This window comes from Podarcis liolepis (assembly GCF_965112155.1).
Source record: "Podarcis liolepis genome assembly, chromosome: Z".
Taxonomy (NCBI): Eukaryota; Metazoa; Chordata; class Lepidosauria; order Squamata; family Lacertidae; genus Podarcis; species Podarcis liolepis.
This window is the reverse complement of record NC_139570.1, coordinates 24,962,137-24,976,804: the sequence shown is the minus strand read 5'-3', so window position 1 is coordinate 24,976,804 and position 14,668 is coordinate 24,962,137. Positions and strand designations below refer to the sequence as shown.

Here is a 14,668-nt window from a genome sequence, read left to right as displayed (position 1 = left end):
TCCACAAGCTTCCACAATATAACAAACACAGCAAGTATTACTTGCAACTAATTAGAGCCAGTATACAATCCTGGAGCATAAATTCCACCTAGGCTGGATCTAGACGCATCAAAGAAGCGTTTCAGTTAAACGAATTGCAAATTTTGTGAGAAATTGGGTTGGTAAAAATGGATCTCCACAGCGCCATCTGGTGTCACAGTGTTAGAATGCATAAACCACACCTAAAGCACTTCTTTGCCAATGTAGCCGAGTCCCTAGTCTGTGTGACTGGTTCACATATCTGCTTAGGGAAGCAACTGAAACAATCATTTCTGTTTCTAAACCCGTGTAAGGCATAGGTGTAAGATAATTCACTTGAAGATAAACTTTCTAGAAGGAAAGGATAGTGGTAGAGTTGGGAAGAAAGGTGTTTCCCTGTGACATGGAAAGTAATTTGCATGCTGTTTAATGGACAAACTCCAAATATTCATGATGTACACAGCAACATGCAATATATGGCCTATTGTGTCATTATAATGCTCAGTCTCAAGTCAAAAACTACATATTTTTGCTCTTGGTTCATAGAATGTTGTCTGAATTTTGAATACAGCATTTTTTGCATAGAAAAGCAGACTATGTTTGATGAAGGACCATCATGTGTGTAAATTTAATATGTTTGTATTATATTCAAATAACATTTTAAACCAGGTTTGTTTAAGTCTTAGTGGAACTTGATATTTAAAATCCTATACAGTGGTCCCCCGCAAGACGAATGCCTCGCAAGACGGAAAACTCGCTAGACGAAAGAGTTTTCCGTTTTGGAGGTGCTTCACAAAACGAATCTCCTATGGGCTTGCTTCGCAAAATGAAAATGTCTTGCGAGTTCCTGCGGGTTTTTTCCCCTCCCCCCCTTTTTCTAAGCCGCTAAGCCGCTTTTCAGCTGATCCGATAAGCCACTAAAAACCGCTAATAGCACTAGTCCGCTAATCCGTCAATGGGCTTGCTTCGCAAGACCAAAAAACCGCTAGACGAAGAGAATCACAGAACGGATTCTTTTCGTCTTGCGAGGCACTACTGTATAGATTCTTAAAATCTATTTTATAATTTCAGTTTTTTAGAAAAATCAATCCTTGCTCTGAAAATCTGCACTTTTTGCATTTTATGCTATAAGGATAGCGAAATAAAAAATAAATAGGAAGATGACTTGACTATTGCTTGAAGATGACAGTTCTAAGATCAAGTGTAGTGTAGCTGTGAATGTTGAACAAACATCAGCCCAAAGCAAACATCATTTGATACACTGATTCGGTTGCACTGTTTCTGTGAGTTATGGGCAAATAAATTGTGCTTCACATGTAGTGTTGATTCAACCTTGTTTAGTTTTAATGACGTTTCTTTTAAACATTAGCATTCCTTACAGGAAAATTATTTATATATTGTCTCATTCCACAGGGAGACTGTAAGCAAAGTTTCTAAACAAACTTTCAATACAAATTCTGTGGATCTCATCCTTGCTTTTTAAGAAGACAAGAAAATGTTTTTCTTTCCTCCCAAAATTAAATTGGCTTTAATTAAACAGAGAGATTTGCATCATTCTTGCTTTAAGACAGCACATGTCTCTGCTAACTCAATGGTGATCTTTGGAGCAGGGATAACCAACACAGTGCCCTCCAGATATTGTTGCACTGCAGCTCCCATCACCCTGGACCTTTGCCCATGCTGACTTGGACTAATGGGAGTTTGAATACAATAAAATCGGGGAAGGGCCATAGCTCAGTTTTAGAGCATCTGCTTTGCATGCAGAAGGTCTAAGTTCCAAAACCTGGAAGCTCCAGGTAGGACTAGGGCAGAATCCTGTCAGTCATTGTAAACAGTATTGAACTAGATGGACCAACAGTCAAATTTGGTATAAGGTAGTTTCCTATATTCCTAATATCTGGTGATCACTACATTGGCTATCCCTACCTTGAGGGGTTCCTGCCTTTCTCCTGGCACCCCAGGGAGTTTCCTTAGTAAACCAGATTACAGTGGTGCCCCGCAAGACGAATGCCTCGCAAGATGGAAAACCCGCTAGACGAAAGGGTTTTCCGTTTTTGAGCTGCTTCGCAAGACGATTTTCCCTATAGGCTTGCTTTGCAAGACAAAAACGTCTTGCGAGTGTTCCGATTTTTTTCTGCCCCCCCCCTTTCTAAGCCGCTAATAGCCTTTTAGCCGCTAAGCCTTTAATAGCCGCTAAACCGCTAATAGCCGCTAAACCGCTAATAGCGCTAAGCCGCTAATAGGGTTGCTTCGCAAGACGAAAAAAACGCTAGACAAAGAGACTCGCGGAACGGATTAATTTCGTCTTGCGAGGCACCACTGTAGGTGGATATGTAGTTATTCTGTCTTCACAACTGTTCTGCTCCAACTGATGACTCCAATGGAAAGAGCATTCTGGCTAAAGTAGGGGGTTTGTGGAAAAAGAGGTCAGGTTCCTGCAAGCAGGGTTAGTTGAGGCAATGCAAGATTGGAATGGATGGCTCCATGTGAAACTCCAGCTAGAGCAAATTGTATTACAGCGTACAAAGAGGTCAGGCCAGAGTTCAACATCCTGTTCTTACAGGATGTTATGGGAAGCCCATAAGCAGGACCTGAATGCAACAGCAGTAACCGGCATCCGTTGTGAATGTTGCTTCAGCAACAGATAACTCATAACTGAGTATTTAAGCAGAGGTTTATCTCAGCCAGGGTGGTTAGCTCTGCCCACAATGGGAGAAGCCTATTTAGTTAAAGAGGGCTTGCTTGTTTCAGCAGCCATTTGAGAATCTTGGTTGCAGCTACAGAGTTAATTCAGTATATTTCATTATTGTTGTAAGAAGCAGTAAGCTTGTTACCTGTTCCTTCCACTTCTTCTCCCCAGCCTATTTTCTTCATTCTCGCACATACATACATATACATAAATATATATGTGTGTGTTTATGTGTAAAACACAGGAATATATATTTCTATCAGTATTAACTGAGCCTAAATTTCTCAGATATTAGCTTTCTGAGAAATGTTCTGCTTTCATACCATGGAGCAAAACACTGGGGAGAGAAGTAATATCAGGAACATAATTCTAGATGGACAGAAGGTGAGAGGGGAAAGGGTTAAGAATCCCTTCCCCTCCGCCATACCTGTGCTCCAGCTGATTCTTCATGGCACCTGCTTTTCAGTTAAAAAAATCAAGTCCTCCATAGACTTTTCACCATCTCCTTTTGGGATGTTCAGCCTTCCCCAACCTGTTACCCTCCAGAAATGTTGGGCTACAGTTCTCATCATCTTTGACCATTGGCTGTTTGTGCAAGCGCTGATGGAAGTTGTAGTCTAGAATGTCTGGAGGGCTGGTCTTGTTTACCCTGAGATGACTTGTGCTCCAGTTCTGCTTGTGAGTATGCACTCTATCTCTCTTCACCCATTCTTTCTTGGCCATTTAGTAGCTAGCTGTAGATGATGGCAAATCATACTGATACTGTAACATCCTATCCACTGTGTTGATCTGTTCCTCAGTACAGTGATACCTCGAATTAAGTACTTAACCCGAGGTACCACTGTACCTACTACTGGTCTACCACAGTTCTATTAGCCTGTCCTCTTAAAGGAGGGGTAACCGGTGTGGTGCCTTTCAGATGTTGTAATACAATGTCCATCACCTCCAGCCACCATGGTCAGTTGTTAGGGATGACGGGAGTTGTAGTTCAGCAGCATCACATGTCCTAGAGATTTCAGAGAGGACCAGGCTGTTGGTTATGTGTGAATGTTGTAGTCCAAACTAGGAAAGTGTTGTTGTTGTTTCTATACAGTGGTACCTCGGGTTAAGAACTTAATTCGTTCTGGAAGTCTGTTCTTAACCTGAAACTGTCCTTAAACTGAAGCACCACTTTAGTTAATGGGGCCTCCTGCTGCCGCTGTACAATTTCTGTTCTCATCCTGAAGCAAATTTCTTAATCTGAGGTAATATTTCTGGGTTAGCGGAGTATGTAACCTGAAGCGTATGTAACCTGAGGATATCACTACTGTTATTTCTATCTGAGGATGAGAGGGCAGTTTGTAATATAAAAACACAAAAATACATACCATAGTAATAAACAATAATAATACCCCACCCACCCAGTTTAAAAGGCCATAGTTTGTTTAATGAAAGGCATGGGAGAAGATGTTTTTCTTGGATGCCTTAAGATACGTAACAAAGCACTACTTTTGCACACTTGAAGATCTGTGCTAGAGCCCTGAACCAGCTTTGTAAGATGCTTCCATTTGCATTTACCTGATAAAACCAGGGGGTGCTTGCCCCTGAAGTTGGTAAAAAGATGGGACAGTGAATAAAAGGATAAAGTTCATTGATGAACACTGGAAATATCTAGCTTGCCAGCTTTCCTCTTAAGATGATGTCTTGAGAACTTGTGGTTGGTTTGAAAAACATTACACAGACATATCTGGCAATGGATTTGGCAGCATTTTTTACTTTGTAAGAGGACTGAGTAGCAGACATTTCCCATGTGCAAATAACATATCTTTTTGCAGATGATTCACGGTGGTTGCAGTTCCTCTGCATATAGTTGCAGTAGCTAATTAATTTGTTTCTGTCTCCAAAACTGTTGCTAGCCATACAGCAAGACAAGTGCTTAGGCCCCTGATGTGATAGATATTTGCCTCTGTTTATGCTCCTTCCTTGACCATTCTTTGATGTCTGCAGCTTTCCCATAATGCCATGGCGGCCATTTTTACTGTCAGATTGGTTTGCAGAAATGACTAATTTCCCAAGAGGACACTGATGAGATTGTAACCTCCTTTGTTAGCTAACTTAACCTCTGTAGTGTTGCTGGGTTTTGGGCGGGCTTATTCCCCACACTGGGCAACGTCAGGTTTTGGCTTGGTTTCAGAGCATCTGTGAAAACTCTTCTTTGACTTCTCTTTTGTTTGTGTTTTGGGTTTCCCCCACCCTCCTCCTCCTCCTGCACTAGCAATCGAACAAGCTTTATCTCTCCAGAAAGAGACTGCATTAATTCAGCGAGAGTATTTGCCAGTTCAGTTTCCGGAGAGGAAGAAGAAAGTTACATTCAAATGGTAATCATTTTCATGCAACTCTCCTTTGACAAATCATGTGAGCGGAAAGGCTCAGAGAAGTCAAATTTTTCAGCCAAACATGTGGCAGGGGCTCCCCTTTGCCCTACTGAAGAAATTTAGTGCAGGCACACAAGGGCCAATTGACGCAGTGATAAGGGAAGCCTTTTTCCCATTCCTACAGATCTCCGTTGTTCCCACAAGTGTTGGTGGCACATCTCCAAGCAATCTCAAACATATACATGGTGATTTGCTGGAGGCAAAGAGAGACCCTCAAAATTTTCCCTACCATTTTTAGACAAGAGCCTTTATGGAACCCCTTAAGAGCGCACAAAACTCCAGGGAGATATGTTGGGGAAAGATTGTAGCTTGATGGTTGAGCTAGCGTTTTATGTACAAAAGACCCCATGTCTTATTCCTGTATTTCCAGCTAGGGCTGGAAAGGAGACGCTGCCTGAAACCCTGGAAAGTCATTGCCAGTAAGTGTAGTAGATAACCTTTCCCCAACCTGGTGCCACCCAGATGATTTGGACTATGGCTCCTGCATGGCCAATCATAAAGTATGTTGGGAGCTGTAGTATGACAAGCGGACCAGGTTGGGGAATAGTGGTTCAGACGTACTAAACTAGATAGACCAGTGGTCTGTCTCTGTATATGGTATGTTCCGAGCCCAAACACTACAAGGAAGGATTGTAGCACAGTAATAAAAGTAACTGCTTTACATGCTGTGGGGCTACATTCAGTCCTTAACATCTCCAAGCACTGTTGGGAAAGACTACCAGAAACCCTGGATAGCCACTGCCAGTGAGGGCAAAACAGGGGGAGCCAATGTAATGCCCTTCAGATGTTGCTGGACTACAACTCCCATTATCCCTGGCAATTGACCATGCTGGCTGTGGCTGATTGGAGTTGCATCCTGACAGTATCTGGAGGACAGCACATTGGCTACCCTTAATGTAGGAAACACTGAGCTACAAGGGCCAGTGATCTGACTCGGTATAAGGCAGCTTCCTATGTTCCTAACATTTTGTTGTCTTTTTGCATTGTACAAGGTTAGCCTTCCCCAGCCTGGCACCCTCCAGATCATTTGCAGGGGGCATACCTCCTAGCAGAACCCCATAGTCCAGAACTTCTGGGGAGCACCAGGTTGGCCAAGACTGCAGTCTATGCAAATGTTTCCCTTGAACAACAGAGGTGCCTTAAATGGCCTGGTGAGAGCCGGGACGAGAAGGATTGGGAGCCGTAGAGATGTTGAAATAATATGGAAATATGGAAATAATATGGAAGCTGCCTCTCTTGCTAAAGCATGATCATGTGCAGGGGTGGAGAACCTTTTTCGTCCAATGGGCCAGTTCTTTAACAAGATACCTGTGACAAGTGGATGGAACAACCCACCTGTCAAAGTTGGCCACTGGGGGTGGCGGGAGGTAGAGGCTAAGCAGGACTGAACAACTTGTGCATCAGCTGATGGGTTGAGGGTTCAGTCCTTTCTTCAGTGATCAACCCTTCAAGGAATTTGGCATGGACAGCCAAACTGAGCAAGCTTGAATCCCCTCCTCACCCATCAGTTAGTGGGTAATCGACTTTCTGCAGCAATCAAGCCTGCCCATCAGCCCTAGTAAACCAAATTGGAAAACCTGGTGAGCCAATATGATTTGTGGGCTGAAGGCTTCCTGCCTCTGCTGTAGAACATGAGGGAAAGGAGGAGAGTCTATAGGCAACACACACACACACACACACACACACACACACCCCAACAACAACAACAACAACAACCTTTTAAATTTGTTTTGAACATGCCTATTTCTTCATTTTCTTATGGTCATGGTTCATTCTCAACAGGAGCAAGCAACATCTCCATGCAATGGAGCATTCCAATGGCCAAAGAACTTCAGCCTTGATTATTTAGCACTGGATTTTAATTCCGCTTCTCCGTCTCCTGTACAAAAGGTAGGCCTTGCTCACAACAACTTCTGCTGCCGCTCCCTGACATCAGTAATAAAAATTAAATGGTGGCATGTAATATCCAATACCTGCTTCCTTTTTTTCACAAGTGAGCAGAGTATTGTTAGTGCTTCTTCAAATCAAGGGTGGGGAATCTTGGGCCCAGGAGCTGAGTGTGGCCCTCCAGGCCTTTGTATCTAGCCCTTGGAACTCTCCCCAGAACATACTCCTCACTGGCTCTGTTTCACACCCTAAATGTTTTTGCCTGGCTGCCTCTTGCTTGCCTCCATGGAAGTTGAAGAGGGGTGCGAATATGAAGATAAAATTCACATCCCTTGCTCTACCAACTTTTGCCTCTGACCCTGCTTGCCACTGGCATGTGGTCCCCAGAAAGTCACCAATAGGGTATGCTCCCCTTGAGCTGAAAAACATTCCCCACTCTTACATCAGAGGCAATTCTCTGGGTTCGAAACCCACTCCAGTCTTGCCTGATCAAGAGCTTTAACTCAGAGGAAAACCATTTTCCCTTCATCTCAAGGTGAACATATCACTGTACTGCACTTTCCTGTGTCTGCCAGGCCTGTTCTGGGCTGTGTGACAAGGTAGCAGATGGGGAATTATGTCTGAAACCAGTAGCAAGACAACAGGCATGCTTGCTTGCTGATGTCACCCCTGGCTTCAAGGTGAAAGAAGAAATGCCAGCTAAGGTTGGAGAGGAGGGGGGAATTGACAGAAGCCCAGCTGTAGCTGTGTTCATGTTTTGCACGTCCTCACATATGTTTGTTTGTTTGTTTGTTTGTTTCATTTCCTTCACCTTGGCAGAAACCTTTCCTCTCTGAAGAACAAAGAGTGGATTATGTCCAAGTAGATGAGCAAAGAACTCAAGCTCTCCAGAACACTAAGCAGGAATGGACAGATGAAAGGCAATCCAAAGTTTGAAGAGAGAAGCGTTGACTAGCTTGAATTTGCACATTAAAATCCAGGAAGTTTGGATGATTCAGCAGTGGCAGTGCAAAGCAGAAGTCTCTGGCATTGTGAAATAGAGTGATGGTCAGCCTCTTTCTTTAGAAGCCACATCTTTTGGGGGTGGAAGGAGCACATCAGTGAGAGAGGATTGAGTTGTACTATGTCCAGATCACATAGTCACTGTCATCTTCTCGATCCCTCCTTCCAGTAAGGACCTGTGGTACCATTTTAACACCTGAATTTGGTCCTCTCTAAACACTTAATGGGAACAAAAGTCTTGCAATGTCACATGAAACACTGCAGTTACTTATTTCTGTTTTAGATATATGTATATAAATGTATATATTCCTGCCTATTTAACAGATGCTGCATCTACTGTAGTGTCTGGTACTGACAGGTGTTTGAGAATAAGGGCTAAACATTGGAAACAATTTAAAAACAAACTTTTTTTTTTTTGCAGGGGTGGGGGGAGTGGGAGTTGAGGATTTCCCTTAGTATAATATGTTTAACTGTCATTCATTTATTGAAGAATGTAAATAGAACTTTGCACTGTTGACAATGGAAATAATTGTTCCCCTCTTGTGCTCATCATGCATCATGGAAAACTCACATCCACCACAGTTAATCTTGCCCTACTTTCGTGGCCACCTTTCCATCTGATGAGCTCACAATACATTTGGGGTTTTCCTTTTCCTTCTGTTATGACCTGTGCTGCAAGGTGTTGCTTCCAACGTAGCACAAGCCCTACTGTGCATCCTCTCACTTAACTGAACCTTTCCGAAAGAAATCGATGGAAGCAGCAAAGCTATTTCTTCTTTCATTAAAACAAAGCCTTGACACAGTCGGTCAAGCACCAGAAAGCATTATCTACACAGTAAAGGAAGAAAATGGCATTGAGATACACAGGGATAGTCATCTGGCTTATGGATCTCAACCAGGGCATTCGTCCCAGATGGCAGAGCAAGGATTTTGCTCCCACCGTTGATGCTAGGAAATGTCTGGAACAGACTTGCTAAAGCCTTTTAGCAGTAATATATTTCACTTCACATTTAGCCTTCTTTTAATAAAAATAAATGAGGATATAGCAACTCCGGTCTTCTGTTGGGGGCAGTGGTTTGCTAAATTGGGACTGTTTTAATGTTTCAAAGGGCTTCCACTCCCCCAGTTACCACCTCTCCCTCCCCATCCCTGCTGACAGGGCTCCTTTGTTTATAACAGCTTAGTAGCAGGCTGAAATTGAACCAATGAAGCTTTCACTAATCACTGCTCCTACATACACTGCTGGTTGGATATCTCTTGGGGCCAGCTACAACACTGCTGCCTGTACAGACACTGCCAGTAAAGAAAAAGGGTAACTGCCAATAATTAGGTCTTGCAAACAGGTTCATTTCAATGAGTTGCTTGGTAGGGGTGGGCAACATGTCACCCTCTAGATAGTCATGAACCAGAACTCCCAGCATTCTTGACCATTGACCATGCTGGTTGAGGTGGATGGGAGCTGGGGGTCCAGCAACATCTGGATGGTCCCAGATTCCCCATCTCTGATTTTAGCACTGTGCAAGCTCCCTGTCCCTCTTTCAGTTCAAGACACAATTCAGTTTGGATCAATTCACACCCAACATCCAAATCAAAATTTGGAGATCCGAATCTTCAGTCCTCAGAGAGGCATGCATTGGGAAGCCAAAATGACCACAATCCTCCCCCTAGATGCATGACATTTGAATACATGGTAGCTCCTCCAGAGAGGGTTTCAGATAGGTAGATCCAGGGGTTTATGTGCTAGCCACTTTTAAAGCTTGTCCCCCCTCCACACACAAATAAAGTGTTTCAAAAGTAAAATGGCTGTAACTTGTTTGTTTTTGCATATAACTGCCTTCAGCTTGAAGACACCTGGTATGAGGTTGCCTTGTTAATAATTGGATTTGAACGTTACTTTCCCCTTGTTCATTGCCCATCTGCAGCAATGGCAGAGAGCAGTGGCGGGATCCAGCCCCACGTCAGAATAGTACCACAGATTGCCTTCAGTCTGAAGGTGTCAACACCAGCACAGGAACAGTGAGGGCGTCAGAGGAAGCATTTCCTGATGGCACTGGAGAGCATACCTGTTGCTGCTCCCCACCCTCATCATTCCAAACGGAAGAACTCTTCCTCAATCCACCTGAGAACCTCAGACACAGACACCGCCTCAGAGATGCTGATGTCTACCAGTGGGCTGGACTCAGTCCCTTCTGTTACCAAAGGGGAAGCCCCTGCCAGGCTGTTGCTGTCAGTGCCTACTCCATCCTCAAATGATTGCATGGCTATGGGACCAGGCTTGCACCTGCTACCAAAAACCCCCCTCAAGACAGGCAAGAAACCACACAGGCTGCTGCTACTGCCCACCACCCCAGCAAGCAGTCCTAGGATGGACCAGGCTGACTGGTGGCAAACTAATCTAGCCAGTGGTGGTGCTGTTGCTGCCAGCATCTCTGGCCCCTCTGTCTCTGGCGGCACCACAGCTGCCCTGTGGAAGTGTGCTGCTTTTTTACTGTAGGTGTATGGTGTATTCAGAAGACGGACACCTACAAATGCAGAAAACAACACATCTGTAATGCAAACCCAACTAAAAAACTAGGGTCATTTTGGGGGAGGGCATAAGGGAAGTGACACTGCCTAAGCAACAAACACTAAAGATACAGACAGTAAACAGGGTTTTCATTTTTTTAGAATAAGATTAGGATTGGGAAAGCATTGTAAAACAAACAGGTATGTAAGAAAGAATGCTGGTATCAACTAAAGGTTAACAAAAGACAAGCTGAACAAAACCCACCAAATTTGTGCTGACATTCAAGAGAACTTGCAAAACAGTAAATGTCTCCGAGAGAGACGCCTGTAACAGTTCACCACCCTCCAACACTGTGATTGGCTATTAATGAGCAAAGTTCAAATTCCCCTTTCCCCACCCTGGTAGTCCCCTTACATGGCATTGATTTGCAACACTTTGAAGACAAGCTGTCTGTTTAGGGAGTGTTTTGCTGTGACTGGCTTGAGAGATGTCTTGACATGTTTCAGGCCTGCTTCAGGTTGGTATCTGTCCAGAGCAGTCACACAGCCCTACATGACATAGGTGGTTGACAAGTTTTGTCATTTCAAGCCATGAAATTATTATATACATGAGTGTTGGAATGTTGATCAACATAATATCCAGCTGATCAACTGGATATTTCTGTACCGTTAGGTAGAATATGTTGCAGAGCTGCAATTGTAGGGACATAGGAAGCTGCCTTATACTGAGACTATTTAGTTCAGTATTATTGACACAGATTTAGCAGCAGCTCTACAGGATTTCAGACAGGACATATGCCCAAACCTACATAGAAATTCTGAGGGTTGAACCTGGGACCTTTCGCATGCCAAGCAACTGCTTCCCTACTGAGCTCTGGTCCTTCTAATGCATTGACCAACTAGATCAGGGAAGGAAAACTGTGTCCCTCCATATTTTGTTGGATTCAACTCCCACTGGACCTGACAGTTGGCCATAGTCTCGGGCTGACGGGAACTGAAGTCTCAAAAATACCTGAGTGCAAAAGTTTTCCCATACCTGGACTAGATGGATCATTTATTCCAGCAAGAGTTGTATGTTCCGTTTCTTTCTATATAGACCACCTAGTTCAGATGCAGCATGTCACTTAGTGGTGGCTGGTGCTCATTGGGACTGGCAGGGTGGAAAGCAGTGAGTCCAACTGTAGATGGAGCCAGAGCCAATGACAAACAGAGTCAACTAATTCCAGTTTCTTCTTCATCCTCCATGCTTCTGACTACAATGGTTATGTTTTACCTCCAATTTCAGAGGCAGCATGCCTCTTCATACCAATTGCTGGGAATCGCAGGTGAGCAGAGTGCTGTTGTGCTTCTGTCCTGTTTGCTGGCTCCGCACAGGCATCTGGTCACCTAGTATGAGAACAGGATGCTGGAGTAGATAAGGCACTGGCCTGATCCAGTAGGCTGTTCTTAATGTTCTTGCATCCTGCCAAGTTCTACAAAGGCAGAACAGAAACTAATGAGGCGGAGGCAGCTGATCACCAGGGTCACCACCTGGACTGGTGCTAAGTTTGAGGGAAGGCAGGTAGGGACTGATTGGGGAAAAATGGTGGGAAAAGGCTGTCGTCTTCATGTCTTGTCTGTGGACTTCCAAGAGGCATCTGTCAAACTGTCCACTGCTGGACAAGGTGGAGCCTTGGTCTAGTCCAGCAGGGTTGCTCTTGTGTTCTTACAAGTGGGGCATATGAACAAAAATTGCAGTGTGGGGTGCTCCTGTCCAGAGTTCCAGCCAGCCAACCAACCAACAAACAAACTGTGTCTTCTTTCAGTGGACTCCATTACATTTTCCTCCCTGTGGGTTGATGCACATGCACCCAAAAGAGCAAGAGACAACTTTTTGGGACCAAAACCATACATTTTGATCAATAAGCCCAGACAAAACATTTCAATAAATATTTACTGTAACATTTTCTAACTGAAAGCCTTATATAGATATTTAGCCTTATAAGTGGGACTTGTGGTGGAATGGTGCAGTGTGGAGAGCTCCAGTACAGTGTGCCAGCCATCTAGTCATAACCATTTCCCAGGACACTCCATTACATTTCCCCTCCACTAGTTTCCAATCCCAAGCAGACATTTAAGTTCCAATCCCAAGCAGACATTTTGTAGGTGCTAAAGCATGCACAGTCCTCGTTGGGCTGCATGGGAGATTTCCATGCCCCCTTAAATCCCCACCCCCAAGTAATTGTTTCTATTTCTGCAAACCTTGTAGTTCCTGCTAGCATGCCAATTCCTCTTTTGTTTCTCAGGATCCCTGAGATGTAGCCATGATGTTTGTGCATATACAGTAACACACACATCCACAAAATGAACTGCTAACTCAGTTATATTCATCATTATTAGTATATATTCTGATGGCTTTGGTGATACATATGCTACAATCAGAAGGATGCAAATCAGTGGTGGAGATTGGCATGAATGATGCCTACCCTGCTCTTCAGCTATGAAGGGTCTCATAATCACTTAGTGACTGACATACAATCAATTTAAACAAGACAGTCCCTTTAAAAAAAATGACACACAAGGGGACCGGGAGGGAAATGGGGAGTAGAAGCAAACTCAGGCACCTTTTCTCAAATGGTACTTCTTATAGCTTTCTAGCTGGTATAGAAACAGTTCAGGTGAAGGAGGCTCCTGATGGAGCTCGTCTTCCAGCAAAGTTAAGGAAATAACTCTAATGAAGTTGTCACAAGGTGCAGAAAGTCAATGATCTCTCTGAAGATAAGAGGAGAAAGTGCTGATAAAAGGAAGTGAGGAAATGCTACGGGGGCTAGTGTGGAAATGTGGAGAACTTCAGACTGAAAAAATTAAAACCAGAGAAACTGAAATTGACAGATTCGCCCATCTCTAATCTTCAGGTCAACTGGCTTTGTGCTCTGTTTTGTTGCGTGGGCAGGGAAAATAGGACATTTTAAGAACTTAATTTCCCTGTACATTACAAAACAAAGCCTGTTTGACTTCATTCCTAAAGATGTTTCTGCTGTGAGCAAATATACAGTGGAGCTGTTTCTAACAAAATCAGGCTGGTCTAAGCCAGGAGATAATCACAAATGACTTTACAACTCCTCTGGTCTTTCTGCCCACAATGCCTGATTAACAAATCAGATCCCAGAACAGGTAAACTGAACATAATAGCATCATTTTTTTCCCCTATTTACAATGCTCAGGTTGTGAGTGCCTTCATTTACATTACCATGGGACCATCCACGGACAAGAAGACTGCTATTAGTAGTATTCATTTTGTTTCTATTCCACTTTGTATTTTTAAGAAAAAATCTCAAAGCGGTTTACAACACATTAAAAAACCAAATAATCCAGAATAAAACATTACTGAAGAAAGTCCAATATAAACTATGCATTCAAAGCAACATAATTAGTAAAATATTATCTTAAAGATTTCAAAAGGAAACATTATGAAGGAGGTCAGTTCCAGAATGCACATTTAGCACAGTAAAGTAAACAAAAATAACACATTTCAAAAGAAAACATTTAATAAAGGGAGTCAAATATAAAATGCACATTTAAAACAACATAATTAACAAGAGAATGAAGTATTATCATAAGCATAGAAGATACCTGCTGCTGTTCCTGCCAATGGTGGTTCATGTTGGGTGATGGCTGTGGAAGCTCAGGGCTTCAGTCCTATACCTCCTGTGCTATAACAAGTCTGTGCATGTGACTGTTAACCAGAAGGCTGGTGGTTTGTGCCCACCAAGGGATTGGCTGAGGGCAGGATTCCTGCATTCCAGGAGCTTGGACGAGATGACCCTCTTTCAACTATACAATTCTATGAGTCTATGTGGAAGCCTTATTGAGCTCAGTGGAACTTTCTTCGGGCTAGAAATGTATGTGCTTATGCCATAAGTCATATAAATCTAGGCTAAGGAATTTATGTGCTTGCCCTTTCAGAAGCGTTTTGCTATGCTCTCCAAGTTTAACTCTCACGGACATGCCAAATAGTTAAGCTGCTTTGTTTTTTGTTTTGTTTTTTATGTAGCAGGAAAAAGGAAGTGAATATCAGATCAGGAAGTGGTGGAGCAATTGTATTACTAAATGTGTAACTGGAGCAGAAGTCAGCTGAAAACATCTTGGTTTGGCTGATGTATTGGCTCCTGTC

General features: G+C 43.3%; 1 protein-coding gene across 6 annotated transcripts in view; it reads left to right on the top strand.

Moving 5' to 3' along the window:
- Window positions 1-9,810, top strand: part of GAB3 (GRB2 associated binding protein 3) — an 81,694-nt gene extending 71,884 nt beyond the window's left edge. For all 6 annotated transcript variants that reach the window (XM_083485153.1, XM_083485157.1, XM_083485158.1 and 3 more), the window contains 3 exons: window positions 4,962-5,064; window positions 6,904-7,011; window positions 7,828-9,810. In XM_083485153.1, the coding sequence (XP_083341279.1) occupies window positions 4,962-5,064; window positions 6,904-7,011; window positions 7,828-7,944 (328 nt within the window). In that variant the 3' untranslated portion in view covers window positions 7,945-9,810. The remainder of the gene's footprint in view (window positions 1-4,961; window positions 5,065-6,903; window positions 7,012-7,827) is intronic.
- The last annotated feature ends 4,858 nt before the right edge of the window (window positions 9,811-14,668 follow it).